This window comes from Pseudonaja textilis, chromosome 2 (genome assembly GCF_049901715.1).
Source record: "Pseudonaja textilis isolate UNSWEBS1 chromosome 2, rPseTex1.2, whole genome shotgun sequence".
NCBI lineage: Eukaryota > Metazoa > Chordata > Lepidosauria > Squamata > Elapidae > Pseudonaja > Pseudonaja textilis.
The window spans coordinates 95,267,695-95,295,616 of record NC_141991.1 but is presented as its reverse complement, the minus strand read 5'-3'; the positions used below and the strand labels follow the sequence as shown (position 1 = coordinate 95,295,616).

At 35.3% G+C, this 27,922-nt stretch overlaps 1 protein-coding gene across 6 annotated transcripts in view; it reads left to right on the top strand.

Moving 5' to 3' along the window:
• LOC113433479 (gamma-aminobutyric acid receptor subunit alpha-1) overlaps nucleotides 1-27,922 on the top strand; it is a 39,832-nt gene that overhangs the window by 6,275 nt on the left and 5,635 nt on the right. For all 6 annotated transcript variants that reach the window (XM_087924571.1, XM_087924574.1, XM_087924573.1 and 3 more), the window contains 7 exons: nucleotides 587-699; nucleotides 7,979-8,046; nucleotides 15,995-16,215; nucleotides 17,254-17,336; nucleotides 19,019-19,162; nucleotides 23,541-23,693; nucleotides 26,774-26,976. In XM_087924571.1, the coding sequence (XP_087780697.1) occupies nucleotides 587-699; nucleotides 7,979-8,046; nucleotides 15,995-16,215; nucleotides 17,254-17,336; nucleotides 19,019-19,162; nucleotides 23,541-23,693; nucleotides 26,774-26,976 (985 nt within the window). The remainder of the gene's footprint in view (nucleotides 1-586; nucleotides 700-7,978; nucleotides 8,047-15,994; nucleotides 16,216-17,253; nucleotides 17,337-19,018; nucleotides 19,163-23,540; nucleotides 23,694-26,773; nucleotides 26,977-27,922) is intronic.

The window sequence follows — 27,922 nt, the reverse complement described above, 5'->3', positions numbered from 1 at the left end:
GATATATCAAAAAAGTCCAAAATATTTAGATTAAAAAGGAAATGAATTGTAATAAAAATAATAAAATCATTTAATTTTTCCCACAATAGGGATTGTAGTCTTTACCAGTATATAAAAGAGGCTGCATTATATGGAGCCATTATATATTTACCAGTATATAAAAGAGGCTGCATTATATGAGCTATCAGTGTATTTTTCATGTAGGCAAGGATACTAAATTATTTTAGGATTGGGTAGTTAATGGGAAGATGCTTTGTTATACTTGCAAAGTATTTATGCATCAGAAATACATTAAAGATGGGCTGAACAATAAAACTCCCAGTGTAATTTATTATCTAGGTTTGACATACGGTTTTCAAAGAATATGAATACTTGAAAAGTGAAAGAAGAAGGAATCGTATAATACCCCTTTAATCCATCATTGATGGTAGAGCTTCCAAATCTACTAATCAGTAGAAGAACGATCAAATAAGTTTCAGGAATATCATTGGACAAGATTGTTGGTGGATTAAAGACTTAAATTAATAGCATGCGTATCTTTATTTTAGGCAGTAATCAGCATATACTATGGTGGTTTTGTTTTCAGCTATGGACAAACTTCCTTACAAGATGAAATTAAAGACAATACAACTATATTCACCCGAATTCTGGATCGTTTACTTGATGGTTATGATAACCGTCTAAGACCAGGATTGGGAGGTATGTATTGTTGCAATTATTGAAAAATCTGCAAAAACAATGTTATTTAACATGCCTTTTATGCATTTTAGCCATTTTGTTTTGTAGACTTATAAAATGATAAAATTAATAAATTAATAAACTAAATGATGAAGATGGTTAAAGACACTGAGCTTGTCAGCTGGAAAGCCCAGTTTGAGACCTGAACACCATGTGACAGGGGAAGCTGCCATTACCTGCCCCAGCTCCTGCCCATCTAGCAGTTTAAAAACATAAGAGTAGATAAATAGTGGGACAGTAACAGCATTCTGTGTGCCTCGGGGTATAGTCATGCTGACCACATGACTACGGGAAATGTCTTCAAATAACACTGGCTCCCTCAACTAAGAAATGGAGATAAGCACTTCCTCTTAGAGTCAGACAGGAATGGATGGGGAAACATTTTACCTTTACTTTGAAAATGTACCATGTACTTTGATGCAAAGCTGAAGAAATATGTTTTCTAGGACCCCTTTTAATTCGGACTTGAAACATTGGTTTTTCATTATTATAACATGCATTGAATCTGGAAATAATGTTTCAATTTAAAAAAAATGAAAATTGGGAGATTACTTACATTGCATGACATTCTTCAAGTATTTTCCATTAAACTTGATTCAAAAAAAGAAGACATTTTATATTAAAGTGTCTGATTGGCTGCTAGTCCTCTGGACAGATTGGTTTAAGCAGTATCAATTCAATTCAAATGAGTCTGAGGTAAAAAAGTTCAACAAGAGATACATTAACAATTTATTCAGTTTTGATTCTTATTAATAGTTCCTCAGTTTGTACATGAAGTAGAATGCCCTTACTGTCAAATAGGTACTTTTTGGTATTGCCCAATTTAGTCCACAATTTTTAAATCATTCTTATATCATGGAAGGGTATGATGCTTGCAAAAAGTTGCCTATTCTTAGTTGTGTATGAACACATTCTTGAACATAAAGGGAAAGTAAACTGAAATTTAGATCATGCATTTAGAATTGCATAGACTTGTAATTCATGACAGTTAATATCCCATATGGTTCTAGGCATTACTATTAACATTTAATTTACATTTTCTATTGGAATTTTCCAGTATGCTTTAATATTTAAGGGTAGATTTTATTTTAATTTTTTAAAATTAAAAATTTTAACGTGTGTTTCGGGTCAAGGATGGGATGGAACCATGAGAGTTTTTGTGGACATAGTCAAGAGTTATCATACTAAATATAAACCAATTATAGCACTGTTTGCAGTTTTGATTGTTATTTCATACAGCAACCAGAAATGTGAATTTCAGCCGAAACTAATATTTCACGATCTAATTGACTTTCAAGTCAATGATACACCTAATAAATTGTGAAACTGTGAAAATGGAGGAAATTGAGTACTCAGCTGGGATGTCTATTTGCTTCAGAAATTATAATTCCTGGAAAAAAATAGCTTGTATCCGAAGGTCCTATAAGCATTGTCTATCCAGAAAAGGTGTTTTTGAAAAGAATAATTTAAAATTCAGGAACAATGTAGGAGATGAATGGAATCCATGGTAGTACAAGATTTGAGAGTTTTTTCTTCTTCTTCCCATAAGAATTTTTTACTAGATGTCGGTCACTTACATAAACTAAATAAACCATTCTGTTCATAGAGGGATAGTCTGGATGCAAACTGTACCTGTTTAAGGTATTGTTCATTAGTTTCTGCAAATGCTGTGCCAAAAGCAAAAAAAAAAATATGTTTGTTTATGCAGCCCTCACTTTAGAGGCACAGAATGGTCTGTCTAGATCCTGAAGCATCGGCTAAGAATAAAAATAGTAAAAGGTGCTTTCAATTCTCACCTATGCATCCTTCATAGAAATCTAAAGATTTGACCAACTGCCACATTTAATAGTCACCAAAAATCATTAAAGAGTTCTGTAGTTAATTAAATATTCAGTGCTTTTTATCACTTTCTGCAATCTATTTAAAATAAGGTATTTGATTGAATTGTGTAGAGTAGTTAGTTCACTTAAGCAGTTTTCATCATTCATTCTACTGATGGGAACTCTAGAAGGTAATGAATCTCTTGAATTTTGAATATAATTTTGAAAGTAAAATGTAAGAATATCAACAGTTATCTGGTTGACTTAAAGTAACAATATTTTTTCTGCCAATTTTCTTCTGAAGTAACAATATTTCTGTGAGATAGGTTCCAAAATAAATATTTCTCAGTTCCTAATTAATACAATGGTAATTGCTACATCAGTCATTGAGAAAGAACTAATAGTATCATTTAGCATAGTATAGAAATAAAAGCAGATGCATCTCATTTAAGAAGAGTAAATAAATTTGTATAAATGTTGTATCTCAGATTTCAGGATGGACGCTTGATATCATATGATTAAAATGCTTCAGGGCTAGGATTTGGATAGCTCCAGGGGTGGGTTTCTACTGGTTCTGTCCACCTCTGTAGAACTGGTAGTTCTGAAGAGCAGCAGACATAGAACCAGTTCTATGTCTGCAGATGTTTTTACCCGCCCGCCCACCCGGGCTCTTACCTGATCTTTATTTCCTGATTTTTCAACTTCAGCTGCTGAACAAGGCACAGCTGCAGTTAAAAAAGCAAGAAAAGAGGGCTGTTTCAAAGGCTGCTTCTCTGCACGCAGTGTGCTGATGACGATTTATAGGTGCACCCGCTCTCAGTGTGCAGGGAAGCACATCATAAATCACTGAACCTCGTAAATCCCGAACCAGTAGTTAACCCTGTAGTATCCCACCCCTGGAAAGCTCTGAAAGTAGGACTGAAAATCAAAGGGCCCAGATGGATATGGTTCATGGCTATACCCTGTAGACAACTGAATAAGCCCAAGGGAATCCTATTATAGCTGAGATGGTTTAGAATTCTTTGTACATTCTGGTTTCCATGCCTAAGATTTATTTCCCGTACATGGCTGAGATCAGAGTATCTAATTATAGTACAAATATTTGGTTCCTTATTCAAGGTTATTAAACATTAATTAGCACCCATTTCTAACACTTGCATCAGCATCTCCACCAATGGTGGCCATTTGTAGAGGTTTTGCTCACCTTTTATTTTATATAAAATCTCCTTTTGCTGTCTGTAAAAGAAGAGATGAGGAATCAAAGCAGAACTTCATAGACTGAAAATAATATATAGGTGGCATGCAGAACATTTTCAGTCTCTTTAAATACACCTTTAGTGTCTTACTAATGTCTGCAAATTCATAAGACCCTTAGAGATACATTGTGCACATGAGATGATATGCTAAAACAGTTTGAGTTATGCAGGACCCCCCCTTGAGGTTTTTTTTTATTGTGTTTTCAAAATAATTATTTACTATCCTTACAATTTGAAAAAAAAAAGTAATAATTTCAAATGAGAGTAAAGTAAAATAAGGACATTTTCAGTGTATATTTCTCTGATTATACCTTCATTACAGGTCACTTCTAACTAAACATGTAGCATCCTGAGAATAACCCATAGGAGGGGTGATATTTTCATGATAATAAGCACTGATTGATCCATATTCAGTACAGAAAGTCGAGCAATTACACAGACTTCAATTTAGAATTGTTTCAGACAAAGCAGATATTTGAAAGAGCTGAGATTGGATCAAGTCGTAGCTGTGTCTATGAGGGGAAGATTTGGCCTTTCCAAATCTGGCAAAAAGTCCAAGGTTTGCAAAGATAAAACCAGTGGGCAATGTGTGCCTTAACAAATAAACCATAAACAAACATCTCTCCGCCCTTACATCACTATTATGACATTTTAGCCCAAGAGTATAAATAAGAAATTAGAAAGTTCTAATATTCTTCTACATATTCCTTTTCCATAATGCTATATAAAGAAAACAATTGGGAAAGCTTTGATTTTTAAAGTAAGGTGTATTGCATTAAATTATATACCTTCTTCATGGAAATTAACATGTTCTGAACAAAGGTTACTCATGCTTTAGGAATAGCAAAAAGAATAATTCTTAGCAGATAGAAAAATAGAATAACTCCAGATACAAAGGATTTGATTTTAGAGATGTGCGACCTAGCAATTTTTTAAAAAATTATATTTTCTGTCAATCAGAAAATGTCACATTATATTTCCCTTTGGAAAAGAATTATTGGACAGGCTGGGGGAAATCTTGAAAGCTGTTTCATCTTTTTAAGATTTATAAATCCGGTGCACTTGGGATATATTTCAATTATAGGTTTTTTGTCTTTTTATATGTTTTATTAGTGTTATTGTATTGGGTTTTTCCCCCCTTTTTGAGTAGTCTGTTGTTCATTTTTATTTTTTTAATATTTGACAATGAACTGCCTTATATAACTAATGAAATATATTTTTAAAAAAAGAATTGAAAAAGAAATTAGAAACTGAAAAAGAACAGTTGCATTAAGAAAATAAGTTTTTATAGAAAGTGAAAGATTTGGAATTGGTTAAAGGAAGGAAATGGTTTTAGAAAATGAGGTTTTTTGAAATTGCAGAAAACCATTTCACCCTCATCAAAAGAGAAGCTTAAGTTGATACATATGTAGTTTCCAGGAAGTGAGTATTGTTATATCCAATGGAACTTCTGTTTGAAGAAATTTATGGATGATCTGGCTATGAGTTCTCTATAATACCTGTTTCATTTTAATCTATATTATTGGAAGGTTATAAAAATAATATTTGAAGTATGGCATGAAACCACTGGCTGATGCTTCCAGTTCTGCATGCCAGAGCACATCTTTAGCTGCAGAAAGGCTCCAGTGTGGAATCCAGCACAATAGAGAAATAAATTTTAAAAAATTAAAAAAAATATTTTCAGCATCCTGGTGGGATGGGGTAGTTAGATAGGGATTATGAATGCAAATAAATATATGAGTAGTGGGTATAGTCAGATTTCAGCTTCATTAAGAATTGGAAAAGACAGGGAGGATAAATGAATAGCAGCAGTTAATCTTTTATAATACCCTTTTCAACCATTATACTTAGCTTACAGCAATTTTCATTCAAAGATCCTAAAAGATTTATTCTGTTACATTACTATCTGCCCTTGATTTGGGATTAGATCCAGCTCTATTCTGAAATATTGCAAACTTTCCAACCCCTTCAAAATAGTAAAAAAAAATAGCAAATTATCAGACACTTTTCTTTTCCACGCTTTCATTATTTTCAGAATAGACCTTAGTCATAGTGTTTTTCACTGGACCTAAGAAATTTTATTTTATAACTTGAATAACAACACACTAGAAATAATGAGAACTTGTTCCATGTTCCATTTGAAGACTATGGTTATACCTGTACCTTTTTAGCTAAATTCAGAAAGCCCAGAAGTTTTGTCTTTAGTTAGGATTTTTTTAAAAATTATTATTTCAATAAAAAGCATTGTAAATGGAGAATAATTTGAAACAGACAGTGGGAGTCAAATGAAGCATTAGAAAATCTTTCCCTTCTGTTTCTCTGCTTCAATTCACCCTATCTGAAACATTTCCCCTCTGAAAAGGAAAGTACCCATTGCTGGCTCAGTTTGTAGTCTAACTAGCTTTCATTGAAATCACGCAAAATCAAAGTTCTGGTACTGATTGCTAGGCTAAGAAAATATTCATTTTTTCAGGATGAATATATTTCTTGGGGGAATCACCTTAGACTTGCAATAACAGGTTAGTTCTCATTGTGACAGTCTTTAGAATTCCCTCACAACCTAATTAAATTTTAAGAAACCCCTTCCTCTAATATCCTCATAGGGAGATTTGATTAGATCATACCAATTTTATTGGATGGCTAATTAATAGAGTCCACCATCACAGTGCCTTTTCAGCATCATTCTTATGGCTGTTGGCCCTGGGAGCGCTAAAGCAAAACAGAAACAATATATTACAGTCATGGGTGGCAAATATATATCGGCATCTTTCTTTAATGTTTAGACAGATTGATAAAATAGATTTTGAAGTCTTTATTTTCTCAATTTTTCAGTTTATATAATAGCATACTGCATTATTATGGCCTCCCTAACCAGATTGTAACTATGATATGTCTGCTTATTTTTTCTCTTTCAAGAAGGTTATGGGGAAAGGATCGTATACATACCACTGACCTTTATTTAATAGGATATTTCTCTGAATTCCAAATGGAGTTCTAAATTTGGAGGACTATACATGTAGTCCTTGATTTACAATTATTCATTTAATGAAGTTACAAGGGCAGTGAAAAAAGTGACATGTTTGTTTTTCACACATGACTGTTACAGCATCCCCATGGTTGCATGATCAGAATTCAGGTGCTTGGCAACTGGCATGCATTTATGATGGTTGCGCTATCTCAAGATCACGTGATCACCATTTGTAACCTTTCCATCCCATTTCTGACAATCAAAATCAACGGGGGAAGCCAGATTCATTTCATGACCACGTGATTCACTCAAAAGTGGCAGTGTTTTGCTTAACAATGGTGGTAAAATAAGGGTATAAAATGAAGTGCAACTCACTTAACAACTGCCTCACTTAGCAATGGAAATGTTGGCCTTAATTGTGATCATAGGACTGCCTGCACAAAGCTTTGAACGTTCCTTCTGAGAACTTCTTTTGAAATAGAATTCCTTCTGAGAAGAAATGTGTCTGGTATGCAAAAGATCATACGTAGTTCGCAGATGATTTTATGGGTTTAAGCCAGGGGGGGATTCAACCGGTGTTATTACCGGTTCGGTGACTATGTTTTGCTGTGCGCACATGTAAAAAACCTTAAGCTCTGCCACCCAGACACTGAAAAGCACTGTGAGCAGGTGCTCAGCATTTGAAAAGCCACTTTTTACAACCTCAGCTGTCCCGCGCAAAGCAGCTGAGGTTGAAAGAGCAGGAAATAAAGGAGAGGTAAGAGCGCGGGTGGGTGGGCCACACAGCAGCAAACACAGAACCAGTTTGGTGTCTGCTGCTCTTCAGAGCTACCGGTTCTATAGAGCCAGGCAAAACCGGTAGCATCCCCCTGGTTTAAGCTTAACTGATTAAATATTGATGTGGATGAACTACGAATATCTACAGCCGCATCAGACTAGGTCTCTCTAGTTCTGTATGATGTACACATACAGTAGCATAGTAACTGCTCTCCAGAGGCAGGGTTTTTACAAGTCATTCATAAGTCTAAATGGACAGCCCAGAGACTGCACATGTAAAGCATCTGATACAGAGTTATCACCTCCTTTTAGTATCTTTAATAAAAATAAATGTGTTTTCTTCTGGAACAAGATATGTTGCTTGAATTTAAAGAAAGTTAATGATCGGCATTCACTGTCCCAATTTCCTGATTCATCAGAGCGTGTAACTGAAGTGAAGACTGACGTCTTTGTTACCAGCTTTGGTCCTGTTTCAGATCACGATATGGTAAGTAATGCTCTATTGCCTTCTGGTATGTTAAGAATTGTTTAGCCTTCAGGAACAGTGTGGAATTCTGAATGTACCTATCACTTCTCGTGTCCAAAAATCTTTCTACATCTCAGTTGTTACAGTTTTACAGCCTTGCAATTGACAGTTTCTGAGTGCGTTGAGACATTCATCTTGAATGCCATCCACAGTTTAATGATTCAATTCATTTGAAACATTTATAATATTTGGTTCATTCCATGGCCGAGGAATAGCAAATGGAAGGGAAACATGCCATGTGAGAATGGGCCGTTTGAAGCCTAAACCATCTTATAATCTTTATAATAAAGATTGGAATAAATTCTTTTTTCTTATGATTGTTCAGGCCAATGATCAAAATAGTAGTAAAATAATTCTACATCGCTTCATGTCTCATTTGTTATTTAAAAGATTGGTCTTCCATTTATATTTTTTGATTATGAAGAATTCTTTTTTTCTCTCCCTATAAACATTTTGTAATTCTGAGGTCAGGCTTGACTACATAGAACTTTAAAAGCTGGGCAATAAATTGTGAGGTTTTAAAGTTCCAGCTTAGGACTGATTCTGAGGAATTTCATTATATATTATCTGCTGGAACAAAGCCACAAGGAAGCACATTTGAGTCAAAGGAATTTGCCTACATTCTGGCTGCTGATGAACAAACATTATTATATAAGATGTGTTAGTAATAAAATAAATGAAAGATTTAAGAGAAACCAATAAAGTTGGTAAAAACATTTCTTTATAACCTGGGTTTTATTACACACACACACACACACACACACACACACAGTGTTTTTGGACTGGCTGGGGAGTTCTGGGAGTTGAAGTCCATACATTTTAAAGTTACTTGAGTTTAAGAAACAATGTACTCAAACAATTAATAGAAAAAGTAAGACCATTTCCCTACCCAAAATGGTAGAGCAAGCTACTAGATATAAATGGAGGAAACCTCATACTCACTAGCACTGAGGATGTTACCTAGTCATGTAATGAAACATGTGCAAATAAACAATCAAGCTCAGAAGGTACCAAGGACTCCATAGTTCAATCCTGAGCTACATATGTTATATTCTTTCCTATGGCCCTATTTCCCCAAACTATAGCAGCTCTCCAATTTAAACTGGCATGTCTATTGTAATCTGCATTTCCTCAGTAATGTAATGACTTATTTTACATTGATGAAATTTTCTGTCCACTATGACAGCATAGTCATTACCTTATGTACATCTTTCTGGGAATTTATTATGTTCCTTTAATTGCTGAGAATCTTCTAGGTGTAACTCCATAGCTAAAGGATGATGAGGCAGATAGAGCATCCAGATCCTTTAGATTAATGTGTGTGTGTGTGTGTGTTCTATGTAAAGTTTTATGATGAATGTATTTTACAATGACTATGTTAATGATATCACTATTGTTCTATGTTCATTGAGAGCTTAAGCACTGGAAACAAATTTCCTGTGTGTCTGTCTAATCACTCTTGGCCAATAAAGAATTCTATTCTATTCTATTCTATTCTATTCTATTCTATTCTATTCTATTCTATTCTATTCTATTCTACCTCTACCTCTACCTCTACCTCTACCTCTACATCTACATCATCTCCATCTCCATCTAAATCTATCATCATTATCATCTTTCTAGCAATTGTCTATCCAGTGCAGGATGAAGGCCACTTCCACGTGTTTCCAACCAATATGGTCTTGAATATATATATATATTTCCTGAGGTTCTCGCGGGTATTTGTATGTGGATCTTTGGTTGTTCGGGTTTTCTCCCGCATAAAATTGGAAGTATCTAGGCGACGTTTCGATGAAATCTCATTCATTATCTTCAGGCTTGTGTCTTCGGCTTTGTGCTTCTCAGAGTAATTACTCCGAGAAACACAAAGCTGAAGACATAAGCCTGAAAATGATGAATGAGACTTCATCGAAACGTCGCCTAGATATTTCCAATTTTATACAGGAGAAAACCCGAATAACCAAAGAGAGAGATAGATAGATAGATAGATAGATAGATAGATAGAGAGAGAGAGATAGATAGATAGATATATTTGTTTTCTTAAGTTTTCGTGGGTACTTACATGTATGGCATTCAGCTTTGTTCGGGTATTTTCCCACGTCATTGTAGTTGTGCTTTTAAAGTTGTAGCAACGTTTTGGCAGAATCTCATCTGCCATTATCAGGCTTCTGTATTGTGTTCGTCTGTGAGTCAGACTTTCACAGCTGTTTCAGTTTTAAATTTTAAATGGCTGTGAAAGTGTGACTCACAGAAACCTGGCTTCCTAATAAATGATAGCCGTCCATTTACCCGAAGCCAAGCCGCACTAAAAGCCTCCAATACAGGAAACACAATGTTGCCAGCTAATCAGGACATAAAAACCCTACAAAACAGACAGAAGATATACATATATTACATGCACACACACACACACACACACACACACACACACACAAGTCATGAGGGGTACTACATAATATATAATGTAATGTAATGAAGGCCCCAGCTTTCTTACACAACCTGATTTAGGTTGGACTCAAAGGAACAAGAAAAAATAAGCTTTCTCAATAACAATGTTCTTTTCCCCCTACTTTGTAGTTTTGCCATAAAATTTAATGTAGTCTGCAATAACAATAAGCTGGGAGTTAGGGTACAATGACAGGGTTTTACAGGAGAACCTGGAATTTTCAAGAGAATGTTTAGCTTCACAGATATGTAGCTAGAAATATGTCTGTCCCTTCTTTCTTGAGTAATATCATTTGCAGAAAACTAGCTCCCAAATCTTTTGAACTAAGAGTCAAACTCCTCAGCTGTAGCAGAATTTTCTGGAACTCATTAATAGCCATTGTAAAATTATTCACTGTTGCACAGCAAAAATTCTTTTTTTTAAAAAAAGGACCTGGGAACTTTCAGGTGAATTTGTAATGTGAATTTCAGCAAGGAGTTGCACAGAAATCCTTCCTTGCCCATCTATTTGTAGTCCTGGTTTTAAGATCCTATTATAATGTTGCTATAAGGTTAGTCTATGCATAGTGCTCTCATTCAGCAGCAAAGTACTTCGATGGAGATGCTTTTAGTCTAAACTGCAGTACAATCAGTGACCTCTGCTGACAGATATGTGATTAAATTACTTTCTGAATTTAAAATGGCTTGAGGAGAAAAGTGGGTATCATCCAAACCTTAGCAGCAAATGGAGTGCTGCCATTTACATAAATGGCTGCACAAGCCACATTTTACAGTTCACATGACATAAGCAGCCCAACCATCCTCTTCTCAAGTCAATTTGCATAGATATATGCTCTCAGAGAAAGACAGAGAGATGGGAAAAAATAGCTGTTTGTCATACAGTAGACAAGAGCAAGGCTTTCAGTATGGTATTTTCACAGCTAGAGGGGGAATCTTGGAAACTGTAAGATTTTTCCACCTTCATATATTGTATAGTGAGTTAATTAATGTGAAGTCCCTCTGAATCCAGGGTGTCAAAATCACGGCCCGCGGGCCGGATGCATCCTGCGCTGGCGATGCCCACCCCTGGTTTAGTGAAAGGGAAAAAGTCATGATATGTCACTTGATGAGAACAGGATGCCACGAGTTTGACACCTCTTATCAGCTCTGAATGATTTGAAATGCTTCTACGCATTTTTTTCCACCTGGGCTAAGTTGTTTTATACAAAAACCTGTCAACCAATTTGTTTGCTATCTTGTGATTGTCTATGTCTGCCTTCTCTTCCAGTCCTCCCCTCCCCATAGTTTCTTTCACTGTTGATAATTGATAAGGTCTTCACTTATTTCAGGAATTCTCAAAGTTTGTGGTGAACTGACTCCATGAATGAAGGCAATGAATCAACTCCATATAATGTTAAAATCTCTTTCCCGATCATTTAGGGAAAGTTATTGTATCATTTACTTCCTTAGATGTTTTAGATTTAAGCAAGAAATAGCCAGATAAACCATGCTATTTATTTTGAATAATTAAATTTCAAGCTATATATCAAATAAAACAATGATTGAACTCTAAAAATTTTCAAAAATCAAGCCTTTTAACTGGAAATGAAAAATAAACTTCAAGTTTAAAATTATATTTAATAGGATGAGTTTTGCATTAGTTCTGAAATGTAAGTTTTAGTTTGGAGATGGTGTTTCTTAATCATTTAGAATTTCTGCTGGTTCTTTAGAGTGGCAATTTCAGAAAATCCTAAATTTGTTGCCAGCTGTCTGAGCACCACAGGGACATTTGCAGCCAGTGATCCAGCTTTGCATATGTAAGCTATCAGGCTGTGCTTCAGCCGTTACTTTTATTTAGCTTGGACAAGCTGGCCGCTGGCTTGTTAAACTAAAGCTTGTGACGAAAGTTAAAAATAACAAACAAAGAAAAAAATTTATATCAACATGTAAAAAGAAAAAATCCCAAGGTAATGATTGGTTCATTAATGAGAGAAAGTGGCAAAAAGGTGGCAAGCAATAGGGAGAAAGCAGAACTGCTTATCTCATTTTTTGCATCCGTCTTTACACAAAAAGAAAAAAAAAACAGTCCAACCTATCAAAAACAGTACCATAAAAAACAGATTAGGAATACAAGCAGGGGTGGGATTCAAATTTTTTAACAACCGGTTCTGTGGGCATGGCTAGGTAGGCATGGCCATGTGACTGGGTGGGCGTGGCTTTTTTGCAGCATCTGCCCCCCAATTTTTTTGCATCCTGGGCCTCAGTTTAGCCTCTTGGGGGGGTGTTTTGCTCCCAGGAAGCTTCCCTGGGGCCCAGGAAGGCAAAAAATGGAGCATGGGGGGACACGTAACACCCCCTGTGCTCCATTTTGGGCCTCCTGGGCTTCAGGGAAGCCTTCCAGGGAGGTGTTTTTGCTCCCAGAAGGCCTAACCCCCTCCGAGCACCCCTTTTTGCCTCCTGGGCCTCAGGGAAGCTTCCTGGGCAAAGCAGTAAGACACCGAGGGGAATCCTGGCACAGCTGATCATCAGAACATTTGATTGTCAGGAGGGGAAAGAAAAGAAATACCTCAGGGAATGACTGGGGGGAGAATGTAGTCAGCGATGTCAGGCATGCACACGATGTCGGGCATGCACAATAAGGACTGACTGGGTGGGGAGGGGAGGGTGGAGAGAGATGGGGCCAACCAGGGGCATGATTTGATGGTTCTTCAAACTGCGCAGAATCATAACAACCAGTTCTATAGAGCTGGTCTGAACCAGTAGAATCCCACCCCTGAATAGAAGCTAAAATATGCAAGAAAATTGTAAGTGAACACCTGCCCACCTTAGAGGAGTTCAAATCACCAGGACCAGATGGATTACACCCCAAGATACTGAAGGAACTGGCAGATATGTTCCTCAGAACTACTGAACTATATCTTCCAAAGATCTTGGATCACTGGGAAATTACCAGAGGAAAAGAGCTGATATAGTTCCATCTTCAAAAAATGAGAAAAAAAATAGATCCAGGAAAATACAGACTTATCAGCCTCACCTCAATACTGGGAAGATTCTGGGAAAGATAATCAAGTAACAAATCAGTGAACACCTAGAGGCAAAAAAAAGCCATAACCAAAAACAATCATGCCTCTATGTTTGTCAAAAACAGATCATGCCAGACAAACCTTATTGCATTCTTTGACAAAGTGATAAAATTAATTGACCAGAGGAATGCTGTGGATATGATTTACTTGGACTTCAGTAAAGCATTTGATAAAGTAGATGACAACCTAAGATAGAAAAATGTGGGTTGGACATCATCACTAGATGGATTCGTAACTGGATGACCAACCACACTCAATGTGTACTCCTCAATGGGACTGCATCTACATGGAGGGAAGTATGCAGTGGGGTACCCCAAGGCTTTGTTTTAGGCTCAGTACTCTTCAATATCTTCATCAATGTTTTGGATGAGGGGATAGATAGGAAGCTCAACACATTTGATAGGAAGCTGCCAGGAATAGCCAACACTCTAGAATAGGAGCTTAAGGTATAGAAGGATCTTGACAGACTTGAACATTGGGCACTATCTAACAAAATGAAATTCAATAGTTTAAAAAAAGTAGGGTTCTATATCTAGGCAAGAAAAACCAAATGCACAGGTATAGCATAGATGTACATGGCTTAATAGTAGTAACTGGAAGAGGGATCTTAAAGTTATAGCAGACAATCACTTAAATATGAGCCAGAAGTGTGCTGCAGCTGCCAAAAAATCCAACTGTCAACCCACATCTCAGTCAAAACAAGGCACATTCCATCAAAATCTCCATGGCTATCTCTGTGGAAACCCACAGTGGCTGAAGGGAGGGACTTTTACAACCTGCAAAATTGCTTTCTTGGGGAATGTGACTGATGACACATATTGGAGGGAGAGGGAAACAGGGTCAAAGGCAAAACACGAATTAACTGAGGCCAGAGTTGGCTCCACCTGGTTTGTGCTGGCATGAAGCTCCTAATAAATAACTGGATTTCTTTTGAAGCTTCGCTTGAGACTCATAACTTAATTAGGGTATCTGTCAGAAACCTGACACCAATACAGTTCTAGGCTCAGAATCACAGGGACAGAATCAAGATCATGTGAAGTGTTAATAACATTTTATAATGCCTTGGTAAGATTGCACTTGGAATACTGCATCCAGTTTGGGTTGCCATGATGTAAAAAAGATGTTGAGACTCTAGAAAAAGAACAGAGAGGAGCAACAAAGATATTAGGGGACTGGAAGCTAAAACATATAAAGAACAACTGGGTATGTCTAGTTTAATGAAAAGAAGGACTAGGGGTGACATAAAGCAGTGCTCCAACATTTTAGGGGTTACCACAAAGAAGAGGGAATCAAGTTATACTCCAAAGCACCTGAAGACAGAACAAGAATCAATGGATGGAAATTAATCCAGGAGATGGAGTAATAATTCGTAAATTTTTTGAATGCACAGAAATGGATAGACTCACCATGGAATTGAATAACAAAGAGGACTCAGAATACTATACAATTTGGAATAATTGGTACCAATGGATAGGTACAAAACATGAAAGATATAGGTTAAAAAGAGAAAAAAAATATTTTGTATGCTTGTATGATCAATGAGAATCTTTTGAAATGGATGGACATTTGGAATGTATAAATGCAGCCAAGATTTTGTACTGTCAAGAAAACGATGGCGAAATATACCAACATACTTTTCTTTTATTGATATATTTGTATATATTTTAATATGTTAATTTTCAAAAAAGGTTTTTCTTTAATTAAAAAAAAGGAAATTAATCCAGGAGAAAAGCAAATTAGAACTAAAGAGAACTTTCATGCTAGAACAATTAATCAGTGGAACAACTTGCCTCCAGAAGTTCTGAATATTCCAATACTGGAAGTTTTTAAGAAGGGATTGGATAACCATTTGTCTGAAAGGTAGACTGGGAACATGTTTTGATCCTGCTTTAAGTGTAGAAGCCCTACCAGAATTTGGGCCAGACTATGCTCTCTGTGCAAAGGCAGAGACTATAAAATTCTGCTTTTTTTGGTGTATTTTCTATTTCTTCTAACCGAATAACTCCTTTAAATTTCTTTTTCTAAATAAAGAAGCCCTGTTCAAACTTGAAACTCCCTCAAATTTGCTTGTGATTTCCTGGAGTTGTGACCCAGAGCCTGAAAATTTTATCTTAAAAGTGGGTTGGCTTTGAAACTGTTGAAATAAAAAAAAAATCATTTTATAAGACATAATTGTGCTAACCAAAATTTGTTGGAAGTTTTAGGAATCCATTTTTTTTCAGAAGAAAGGGCTACCCTTATTCATACTTCTGTTCATCTGTTTTATAACTTGCACAAATGACAAAACACAGATGTACAGTATGATCCGGTTAAAGCTCAGTATTGTTCGGAAAGCCTTGTGCTCTTCAATGGGACTATTCACAAATGAAGTAGTTTCAAAGCTCACAATTCTCTAATTTTAGGAATATACAATAGATGTATTTTTCCGACAAAGCTGGAAAGATGAAAGGCTGAAGTTCAAAGGACCAATGCAAGTACTCCGACTGAATAATTTAATGGCTAGCAAAATATGGACACCAGATACATTTTTCCACAATGGAAAGAAATCAGTCGCTCACAACATAACTATGCCTAACAAACTTTTGCGGATTACAGAAGATGGGACACTGCTTTACACAATGAGGTAAGAGAAAGGGATGTAGTATTTTATTTATGAAAAAAAAACCTCTACATACTTTTCAAGATAAGTGTTTTTTTGTTTTTATTTATGTTATTTTGCTTTAATGAGTTATACATTTTCCAAGATTTACATTAGATAGTAAAATATATACATCCTTAAAGGAATCAATTGAATGTAGCTGTTTTAAGCAATTTTTCTTCTAATTTGTACTTGTCTTTTCATTTTCTCTTTGAGCTTACTACATTCATTGGGATAGAAGCAAAAACACCATATTTTATTTTAACAAATTTGGAGATTAGTCTCCTGTTACAACTCAACCTTATGGAGTGGCAGTTTGCATAATGTAAACAATTATGTTTTATTAATCTATTATTTGTAAATGGAAAGTAGGACTTTGTTTCACTATATTGATTTCAAGGGGGAAAATGATATATTTTGTGCTCCTTTTATAATCAAGTAAAATACATGTTGGATGGAACAAGGATAGGGGACATTTCCGGTTCTTGGCCAATTTCAAACAAAGTCCCTATTGTGGAATAGAATAAAGGAATATCTTGTGTAACTGTGAGTCTCGGAAATTAGATGAAGTTTGATTTAAGAATGTTAATATAAACACTCTATAAAAATGTATTCTTTGTGCTCAAATAGTGGAAAAAAATGGGACAATTGGGGGGCATAAAACAACCCTGGCATAAATCTATCTTAGCATGATGCATATTATGCATCACAGAGAAATACTTTTGAATTACACATTGCAATTACCTGTTTTCAGAAATGGGACTTGATGTCGATACTGGAATAAGTGTTTGCTATTTAGGGCAAAAAGTAAGATAAACTTTGAGGTTTTGGGTTTTTTAGTGAATTCTTGTATAGAACAAAAAAATGGACTTTTAAACCAAGTGAATTTTTTTTAGTTAACCTTGCTCCACACAATCATTTCATACAGTTTGTTAACCAAATGCACTAAAATATTCTATTACCATTTTCATCAAAGCCACGTTATATTCTATATCTGTTCTAATGCTTTTGGCCTGTTTGCAGACTTACAGTGAGAGCAGAATGCCCAATGCATTTAGAAGACTTTCCCATGGATGCACATGCTTGCCCATTAAAATTTGGAAGTTGTAAGTTGACTTTGATAATTATTTTCTAGCTTTTCCCTTTCTGTGGGCCATTGGCCAGTTAGACAGGGACTTGGCTTACAGCCAAGGTTAAGTAATAACTAGCAGTCAGCATGGGTTTGTTAAAAACAGATCTTGCCAAACCAATCATTTCATTCTTCAACATAGTGACTAAATTAGTAGACCAGCAAAATACTGTGGACATAATATATTTAGATTTCAGCAAGGCATTTGACATAGTAGACCACAACCTACTTCTTAGTAAGCTAGAAAAAAGTAGAATAGATAGCACCACCACTAGATTGATTCGCAAGTGGCTGGCAAACCGTACTCAACAAGTAGTCCTTAATGGGTCTAAGTCTACATGGATGGAAGTAAGCAGTGAGGTGCCACAAGGTTCTGTCTTAGGCCCAGTACTCTTCAATATCTTCCTTAATGACTTAGATAAGGGAATAGAAGGGGAACTTACCAAATTTGCAGATGATACTAAGCTGGCAGGAATAGCTAACATCCAAGAAGATAGGCTTAAGATCCAGATGGATCTTGACAGACTAGAACACTGGGCCGTATCTAACAAAATGAAATTCAATGTAGAGAAAAGTAAAGTCCTCCACTTAGGCAAGAATAACCAAAAGTACACATATAGACTAGGTGAAACCAGGCTCAATAGCAGTAACTGTGAGAGGGATCTTGGAGTCTCCCAGCTAAATATGAGGCAGCAGTGTGCAGCAGCAGCCAAAAAGCTAATGCAATCCTAAGTTGTATTAAGAGAGGGATACAATCAAGATCAAGGGAAGTACTAATACCACTCTATAAAGCCTTAGTAAGACCACACCTAGAGTACTGCATCCAGTTTTGTTCACCATATTATAAAAAAAATGTTGAGACGAGCAACCAGGACGATTAGGGGACTGGAGGCAGGAATGGTTGCAGAAACTGGGCTTGGCTAGTCTAGTAAAGAGAAGGACCAGGGGAGACATGATAGTGGTCTTCCAATATTTGAGGGGCTGCCACAGAGAGGAAGAGGTCAATCTATTTTCTAAAGCATCTGTAGGTCAGATAAGGAATAATGGATGGAAACTGAACCAGGAGAGATTTAACCGGGAATAAGGAGAAACTTTCTGACAGTGAGAACAATCAACCAATGGAACAGCTTGCCCTTGGAAGTTGTGGGAGCGCCATCACTTGAGACTTTCAAGAAGAGATTGGACTGCCATTTGTCAGAAATAGTGTAGGGTCTCCCACTTGGGCTAGATGACCTACAAGGTCCCTTCCAACTCTGATTACCTGTTATCTGCTATGATACTTTCTAGTTATTGCAGCTTTTTGCAGATAGCTACATGGGTAAACATAATACAATATTTAACTTGGACATGAAGAAACTTGAGGAGGACACTGTGATCCCTCAATTCTGCTTATCTGTGGTTATATCTTATTGCAGAAAGTATATCTTTAGTGACTTTATTAATGCATACATAAAATATAGGATTTACAAGATTGATTGACTGTCAATCTGTAGGCTATCTCAATTGTTTTCTGACATTCTGAACTGTAGATAAGAAATAGAGACAAACAGGATATTTTAAACAGCAACAATGGAGGGGGGAAAAAAGCATTTGTCCAAACTGACATGGACAGGGATATTAAAGAAACTTTGGAAATGTTTTTTTTTTTAAACCAACTAGATGCTTACACGAAATCTGAGGTAATATATGAATGGACCCATACCCCTGCACATTCTGTTGTTGTTGATAAAGGTAGCTCTCGGCTGAATCAATATGATCTCATGGGACAAACAGTGGATTCCGGAATTGTGCAATCCAGCACAGGTGGGTACAAAACCCCAGAGCTGCTATATGTCCATTGCTTGTACCACAGCAGTTTTATCTCAAAAATATGATGTCTTAGATGAGTATGACATTCTATTAAAGTCCCATCTTTCGGTTGTTTTTTAAAACAAACAATTCCTAATTTGTGCTGCATTCTAAAAATTGTGCATGTCCCACTGAATATATTTTATTTAAATGTATCGTAGTTTTGCAGTGCCCCTGAGAAACAAAACAATTGGCTGTACTCAATGTTCTCGCCAGGTTCAGATCTCATTAAACCTAGCAAAGAAAACTATAAGAATCTTCCACCTTTCATCCAGGTTCATTACATCTTGCACAGCTTGATATCCTCTATGAACAGTAAAGCTCAACACATGTTGCTTATAGCTACACAAACTGGATTTTTCAAGGCAATCAATTAGTTTATTTTCTTGTAACACAAAAAAGGAAGAGTCTGAAAAGAAAAACATATTGAGACTGTTGTAATAGGCAAGATGCTGCTCAGGGTGAATATTCAGCAATATAAACTTAATCAATGCCCCTTCCCTCAAAACAAAACAAAACAAAACATAAGCTTCTCAAGGAACATGTCTTAATCCTTTGAAGGTACAAAAATATGTGTAGGCTTTTGAGACATTGGCATGGTATGGACATGGACCTTGAAACATGGTAATGTCTAGAATATAAATCAATATGAATATCTAATAAACTGATCCTTGGAAGCTTTTTTAAATAATACCATAAATTTCAGAAATGTTTCATTCTACAAAACTTTTTTTTGTTCCTATTCTACAAAAGAATATTATTCTATTTTAGTACAGTAAAACTGTACAGCCACTAGAGTAAGCCCAAACCATCCTTATATGTACATAACATTTTCTTTCATCAGTCATGAATGAAAAGGCAACCAAAAACTTCACAATTGCTTGACCTGCAATCTACATCTTCAAAAAATGAACAAATAAAATTCCCTTAGAGAAACAGAAATTAAAAACTACTTTAAATAATCACACACACCCCAAAGTAATCTTAATGGAAAGATCCTTGTTAGCGTTCCAGCCTTATTCACAGCATTTTATACATATTGTCAAATATGAGGCAGCTCGGGAGGTGTGTGTGTAATTGCAAAGGTATCAAAACAAAATTAATATCATAGCCTAAAAGACATTAATCATGGTTATTTATGGTTAATAACAAGTTCTGCATTAAGTTGGCACTGATTAGTAACAGAAAGCATTCAGTAAAACCACTAGAAGCACTGTTATTAGAAAGGGAACAATTTCAATAATTACATTTAAAACATGATTATGGTGTTCCGTTGTAGTAGTGATAGTAGTGGTAATAACAGTACAAAATAAAGAAAAATGAAATTAAGTTGTAAAACAGGAAAGAAAAATGGGTAAAAGGAAAACTATGTCTATAGATACTGACACATAATTGAAATTTATTTATTTATGAATTTAGTGCAGTGGATTTCAGGAAATTTAAGACTCTGAATCGATACCTTAGTTTAGTCGGTTTGCAGAATATGGCTGTCTAAAAGACTTCCAATACTTTATAGTTATTAGGATTACAATTTAATGATTTTGTGAATGGAATGCAAACAAAAAATACAATAGTTGTGTGCTATAATTGTATTATTCATGGTTCTCTTGTATATTGCTGAACTGAAGCAATTTGTAGAACTAACCTCAAAATATAATGAAAATTGCTTAAATACTTGGGTAGTTAATGTTTTATAAAGTCAGCTAACAAATTTTATATGGTAAAAATGAAATTGTAAGTAGAAGAGTCTGAATCAAATTTCTCAGAACTTTTACAAAATGAAAACTAGTCCACTTTAACGGGATTTGCTCCATTCTGTGGTGAAAGCTGGACAAACACTATCCATCAAACATAACTGAAATGAATGAAAACTGAGCAGGAGTACATTTATTTCGATGGATATTTTTCTCATTTTGCTAGTGAGACCACTTTTGTGATAGGAGATTGGCAGTACAGTTTTTGAAATCATGATAAAATGGCTATGCTGCACTTTCCCTATTGTATGGATTTAGAAATAATGGTTCCTAAGGCTGGATATAAGAACCTGTTTGTAGTTTGCTTATCTGAAGACCTTGAGGTGTCTATTTCAGAATGCTCTTACCTAACTCATACTTCATGAGTTGACAAAAATGTATGGATGGGGAATTGGAATGAGATTAGGATTATGGCAATGATGATGTTATGGCACTAGCTGGGTAAGAAAAGGTCTACAAGCAAATAATCAAGTTCAAAGAGTACCATGGACTCTTTAGGATTATGTTCAAACATTATAAGCAAATGTTAGCAAATGATCCAGCAAATATCAAACAAAACTTAATGTTCCAGCAGTATATTTGCATTAGCCCAACACTGAAATAATTAAAATTTTGGACTGGGCCAAGGTAGATTCATATCCAGGTTTTTCTTCAACATAGAGTTCACTAGATGATTGTATTTCACAAGACTGTACAGGGCATAAAAAGAGAGGAGACCATCATATTCATTGCAAAATTCACAAAGAAGGATGGGCTAAACAATTATCATTGTCAGCATCAAAAGAATGATGATGACATCATTCTTGTTGTTCATCCAAGACAACAGTGCCTGATCTTGAATAGAACCAGACCGAAATTAGATTTTTCAAATCCCCAGGATTATTTCATATGTCAGTTCTAATTTTGGAAGAAGACTTATTTGATTTCAACCTTCTCACTTCTTTTTTCAGCTAACATTTGTTTTGCTTTGCTTCTGTTTTGTCAGTGCTGAATATAATGCCATATTACTAGTACCCTAAGGAATTTGATCTTTTCAAGATATTAAAATTTAAACTAAAAGTCATAGAAGATAAAAATAAAAATGAGATGCTTGTTTAATTTTGTGAAAACACTCATTTTACAAAAGCCATTAAATAGTGAACAGCCACCACCAATGTTTAATAACTGAATACTTTCCCTTGATTTACAAAACAAACAAACAAAAACAAGAAATCTAAAAGTGGCACAGTGAGGAGAAAGAGAATGGGATCAAAAGTAGCTGTAGATTAATTGCCTCTCATTAAATGAAGTCAGCCCATTCATTCTTCCTGCAGATTGTTCTATGCCAAGCTCTGTAAGCATTCAATTATAAAACTAATGCATTAGATAGTCTGATCATCATTAGGGCTGCACAAAACCATTCAAAGAGGAGCTCTGCAAGGAAAGCAGGCTAATCCTTTAAAACCATTGCTTGAAGCATCAAAAAGTCATAGTCTGTTATAGGTCATCCCAGCTAGTTTATGGCCTTTTCTTGACCAAAACAAAGGGATGTCATTTGGACTGATTGAAGATTTGCAATATCAACATGCATTGCCCAGGAATGATGCTTCCACACTTCAAGAAGCCAACTCAGATGATGGCTTAGTACAATGTCCTCCTAAATCATTTTGTATAAGCCTAGTGAGCATAACAACATAATCTTAATTTTTTTCATTCTTTCTGGATATAAAAAAAGAATCTTATTTTTATGTTACAGGCCATCATACCACATGTATGGCTTTCAGGCCTACATATAACAACAGGAACTGTGGTTGAATCTCCAGGTACCGCCAAAAATAGTTACTAGGTTGACATTTTAAGTGAAAGGAGAATAATCATGTGAACAGTATGACTCCTTAATTAGCTACAAATGATATGAAATCCAAGTGTTGGGTTTCATCCACACATTTTCATAGTGCAGTTCTCAACATGTCATTCAAGGACCAACTAGTTCCTTTAATTCACAAAAGGCTCACCATCCCTACTGCTACAAGGAAGATGAGCTATGTACATCCTGATGACTAGCAAGTAGACAAAGAAGCCATGAAAAAAGAACAGATATTGGAGAAGTATTCTTTACCTCTAAATGTCACAATTGGCAAATGTAGTGAGTAGCAAACTATATTATTGAGGTCAAATAAATCACAAGCAGAAGAAAGGAGAGAAAATCCTGAGTTGCTAGCAAAATCCATTGAACTGAGGGAAAAGATTACTATTATTTATTAAATTTATTTGCCACCCATCTTGCCACAGGCGACTATGTTGTGTCTGCAACTAAGAATATTTTAGAATCAAGGTAAGGAGTTGTATGAATATCAAGGGGGGAAGGGGCTCTTTCTATTTTTTGCAGAATACTAACTCTTCCTTCTAAAAGACTAGAATGCAGAATCATTCTTGATGTTCAAGGTTAGTACTTGTGGAAATATATAATAATTTAATGGGACAAAGGTACACTAATTTCTGAATTACTGTATTTCTGATGGAAGACTTCCAAGGAATTCTTCCTCCCTTCTCCTTTATTTATATTCTAAGAAATGTCACTTTTTTTCTTTTGCATCCAGGGGAATACGTTGTGATGACCGTCTATTTCCATTTGAAGAGAAAAATAGGATATTTTGTCATTCAAACATACCTGCCATGCATAATGACAGTAATTCTATCCCAGGTATCTTTCTGGCTTAACAGAGAATCAGTTCCAGCAAGAACTGTGTTTGGTGAGTGTCTTGCATTACATAAATATGTTTGAATGCATGTAACTTTAATACTCTTTAATTAAAATATCACACTTAAGATGCTATGGCAGCAGTATTTTGTCTCAGTGAGGCATTTTTTAATGCAAACGTGAGATAATTTGTCTTGGTGAAGTGATGCATTTGCTTCATTGGGGTATTTGGACCTGTTGGGCAAGGGTTTAGAATGAAGGAAGAAATCTGTCTTGCATTGCAATAGGGAAGTGGGTGGTATATGCATGTGAGAGAACAAGAAACTTTGTAAAAGCAGGCAATAATTGTAAGCTTTGTACACTATCAATAACACTAAAGCATAATGTGACTGACTTGTTTGTTGTTGAACTAATTACTGCCATTTTGCATTAGTATTTTGTATGAACAAAACACTAATGCATGGAATTAAATCAATAAGCTATGATTTTAAAATTCTGATTCAACATTCATTGATTTATTAGATAATTTGAAATTCAGTTCAATTAACAAAAGTTTGGTGAGGTTTTTAAAACATTTTTATTGATAAAGTGAATTCTAAGCAAATTTCTTCCATGAGTATGTTTCATATCTGGAATATTGAGGCAGATAGGTGAGCTTTTGGCGATGGGAAAAGACTTTGAACTGGTCTTTCCTACTTGGTTTATTCAGGTAGTCATATGCTAAGTTGTTTAGGGATTTAAAGGCCAACATGAACTCTTTAAAATGTCTGGTAGACAAATAGTGTCCAATCAAATCTTTAAAACAGGCATCATATAATCCATATATTGGTAAACCAACTGCAATTTCTAGATCTTTTTCAAAGACTCCCCAAAACAGTACTGCAAGTGACTAAGGTGTGGCTAACCATCACTAATTCCAATCAACCCAAGAAAAGCTGAGGTTGATATATTAGTTGAAGTTAGGTAAATGCATTCCACATATTATCCGTCAACTGCAAATTTAGTGTCAGATGGACATCAGGTAGAACATCCAAAGTGTGAACCTGGGTTTTCTGGACAAACTCATTACCCTTCAATGCACGCTTCATTTCAGTCCCAAAGTTTAACTTTCTTGTTACCAAAATGGCTTCTAGGACTGTTTGAATTTAATTTTGGCTTGTCTGAATGATTCCTGGTGAAATCTGTGTGACAACCTAACTTAGTCAATGGATACCTAATTACAGGAATAGTTGATTTACATTTGAGAAAAGTTCCAGCCCAAATCTGAGTATGACATGATCCAACCTATTGTTTGCATTGATATGTTATATATCACAGCCCTTGGTTTCCTAAAAGTGTTACATATAGGCTTTGGGTGCCAAAATTAACCTCTCACTAATTTGGAGTTCATTCAATTCTTCTCTCCCTTAACTATCCATTATGTTCTATTGGATTCATTGGGTTTTCTATGTGAACTTTTGTCCATTTTGAAGTTGGGGTGAAGATGATTTTTTCCCTCCTATAAGTATGCTTCAAATATTTTGTGTAAGCACCTGAAACTAGAGAGATAGAAAGTAAAGTTTGATCAAATAGCTTACAATTATAAGAATGGTTGGACCCATCACCATTATATAACTGAATTAAAATAATTTAAAATCCTTTCTCTGAGTAAAATTGTAAAGTTGGGGGTAGTGGTAGTAGCAATAGTAACAGTCTGAGCCATTTCAGAACAGAATTGATGGAAAATGGAAAATCAGATTATTTTCTATAAATAATGCATCTGAATATGGGTAGTGCAAGATATTTTTGATTGCAGTAAGTTTTGGCTAACAAATGTCACAGTGAAAATATACTCTAGCAGATATTTAATACATGAGATATCTGCAGTTGTCAAGGTAACTGGTGGGCAGTGATTTAAGGCAACGGTAGAAAGATGCAGACTTTTTACTCTTAGTAAAAGCTCAGTGGTTAGTTAAAACTATTCTACAGCAGGCGAGGAACAGTGCTTTAGAATATGCAAAATATATTGTCACAATGGCATCTTTCCTCATCTCTAACTCAATCAATATTAATAGCTAGCTTTTGAATCTGAGCTGAACAGTTGCAAAAACCAGCTGGAGAATTCATGGTAGGTTTCAGAAATGAGCTAGTGAACAGAAAATACCTTCCATCTCTCTTTTAGATTATTATATCAGAGCAAATCACATTGTAACTTTAATTCATCTCAAACAATTGGTTTTCTGTCAAACTAAACCCATCTAAGAGGTATAAACAAAATGACACAACATCAGTGATAAATAAGTAGTAAAGTAAAACCTTAATACAGTCCCAAATTTTGAGTGCAGTATGAACACTTGTCACTAGTAGACTATCTCACCCTGTCCAATGAATTGTCCAATTTCCCATTTCATTCACTTTTATTACCCTCTGGGTGCAATTTTAATTCACCACCCATTATTAGTTTTCAGACAGAATGGAAAATATGTCATAGGAAGATCATTGCAAATTAGTCTAAGATGATAACAAACAACTTGCCCTTCTGGTTGAGACACAACTACCACAGTCCCTTAATATACACCTGATTATCTAGGACTAGTGAGAGTCTGCCTCTACTCTAAGTTCTGAATCTTCATGTCTACATACATTTATCCAGGAAAAATCACCAAATGAAAAATTAGAATCTAGTGTGAACCCATATACATTTGCAGACTACAACTTTCAGTATCTATTGCTTTCTATCAGTGAATTTGATGTGAATTATCTCAATTTCCCCAGCCTTATTAAAATAGCATTTGGGAATCAGAAAGATTTGATTTATTATTGATTGGAATATTTGATTGAATTTACAATATATTCCAGGTTTCTTCTGACAATAATTTAGTTACTTTTAGCAGGCTCAGGAAAACAAAGAGAGCCAGTTTGGTTAAGGTTGGATAAAGCATCAGGCTAGAAACTAGAAAATCATGAGTACTATGCCTGCCTTGAGCCAGTCATTTTTTTTGGCCCTAAGAAGGAAGCAATGACAAACCACTTCTAAAAAAGTTTGTCAAGAAAACAGCAGAGATCTTCAAGGACAAGAAAAACCTTTACCTTGAAGTGAAGGTAGCAACAAAATGGAAAATTTGGAAATATTGTTGTTTTGGTTTATTTCAGGTGTAACAACTGTGCTAACAATGACCACCTTGAGTATTAGCGCACGGAATTCTCTTCCCAAGGTAGCTTATGCTACTGCTATGGATTGGTTCATAGCCGTGTGCTATGCATTTGTCTTCTCAGCTTTGATTGAATTTGCCACAGTGAACTACTTTACAAAGAGAGGTTATGCATGGGATGGCAAGAGTGTAGTTCCTGTAAAGGTAATAAAACAGATCTTCATATATTTTATTTGTATTTGAAACGGTTGCTTCATATGCTATGCACAACATGTAGCGAGTAAGGAAGATGACTTTAACAGAAAAAAAACCTGTTTCTTCGTCAAAAGAGGCCAAAGGATTTTCTAAATCCAGAATGCTCCAATAACATTCAGAAGCAGCTCAGATACCTCCTAATTCCCTGAACTGTAAGAACAAAGAGGTACAGCATAATCAGCTTTTCAAAATGCTGTTACTATAGCAATCTCAATAGAAGTAGTTTCAATCTTCCTATGGAGTTGATGTCATGGTCTGATGTACCTAGTGTGTTTTACAAGTACAAACCTGCTAAACAAATGATCATACAACATTACATGATTATATTAATAGTAACCTATTGAAAAAAGTTTTCAGACTTGCAATATACAAGTTTATTTAAAAGTAAATCTTTTGAAGTTTCAAACCATTGGCTTAGATATCTGTCTGTACTGAGTTACTTTCAACTGTATTTTCACAATCACAAGGAAAGAAATATCAATGACTTTTAAAATAATCCAAAAGATAAAATTTCACTTTAGATATTAAGAAGCAAGTAATTTATTAATGCATTAGTTCGTTAAATAATTAAAATCATATAAATCTATATGGACATTTCATATAGTTTCAGGCTGTTTTCCAGATTGCTGTTAAGGACAAAATCACACATGCATGCTATTTACTCAGGGATTATCAGACAACTGCTGATATATGTGAAACAGCTATCACTCATCAGAATCCTCAAAAAGAATTTTCATACCACCCACTTATTACCATCTAAAAATAAGATTTTTCAATAGAGAAAATCAGGACATTCAGCAGCAAGTTGTTGAGTGATGATTCATCATGCCATAGGACATGAAGTGATGTATATGCATGTGAGATTCAGACTCTTGAATTTGGAAAAAAAATAATT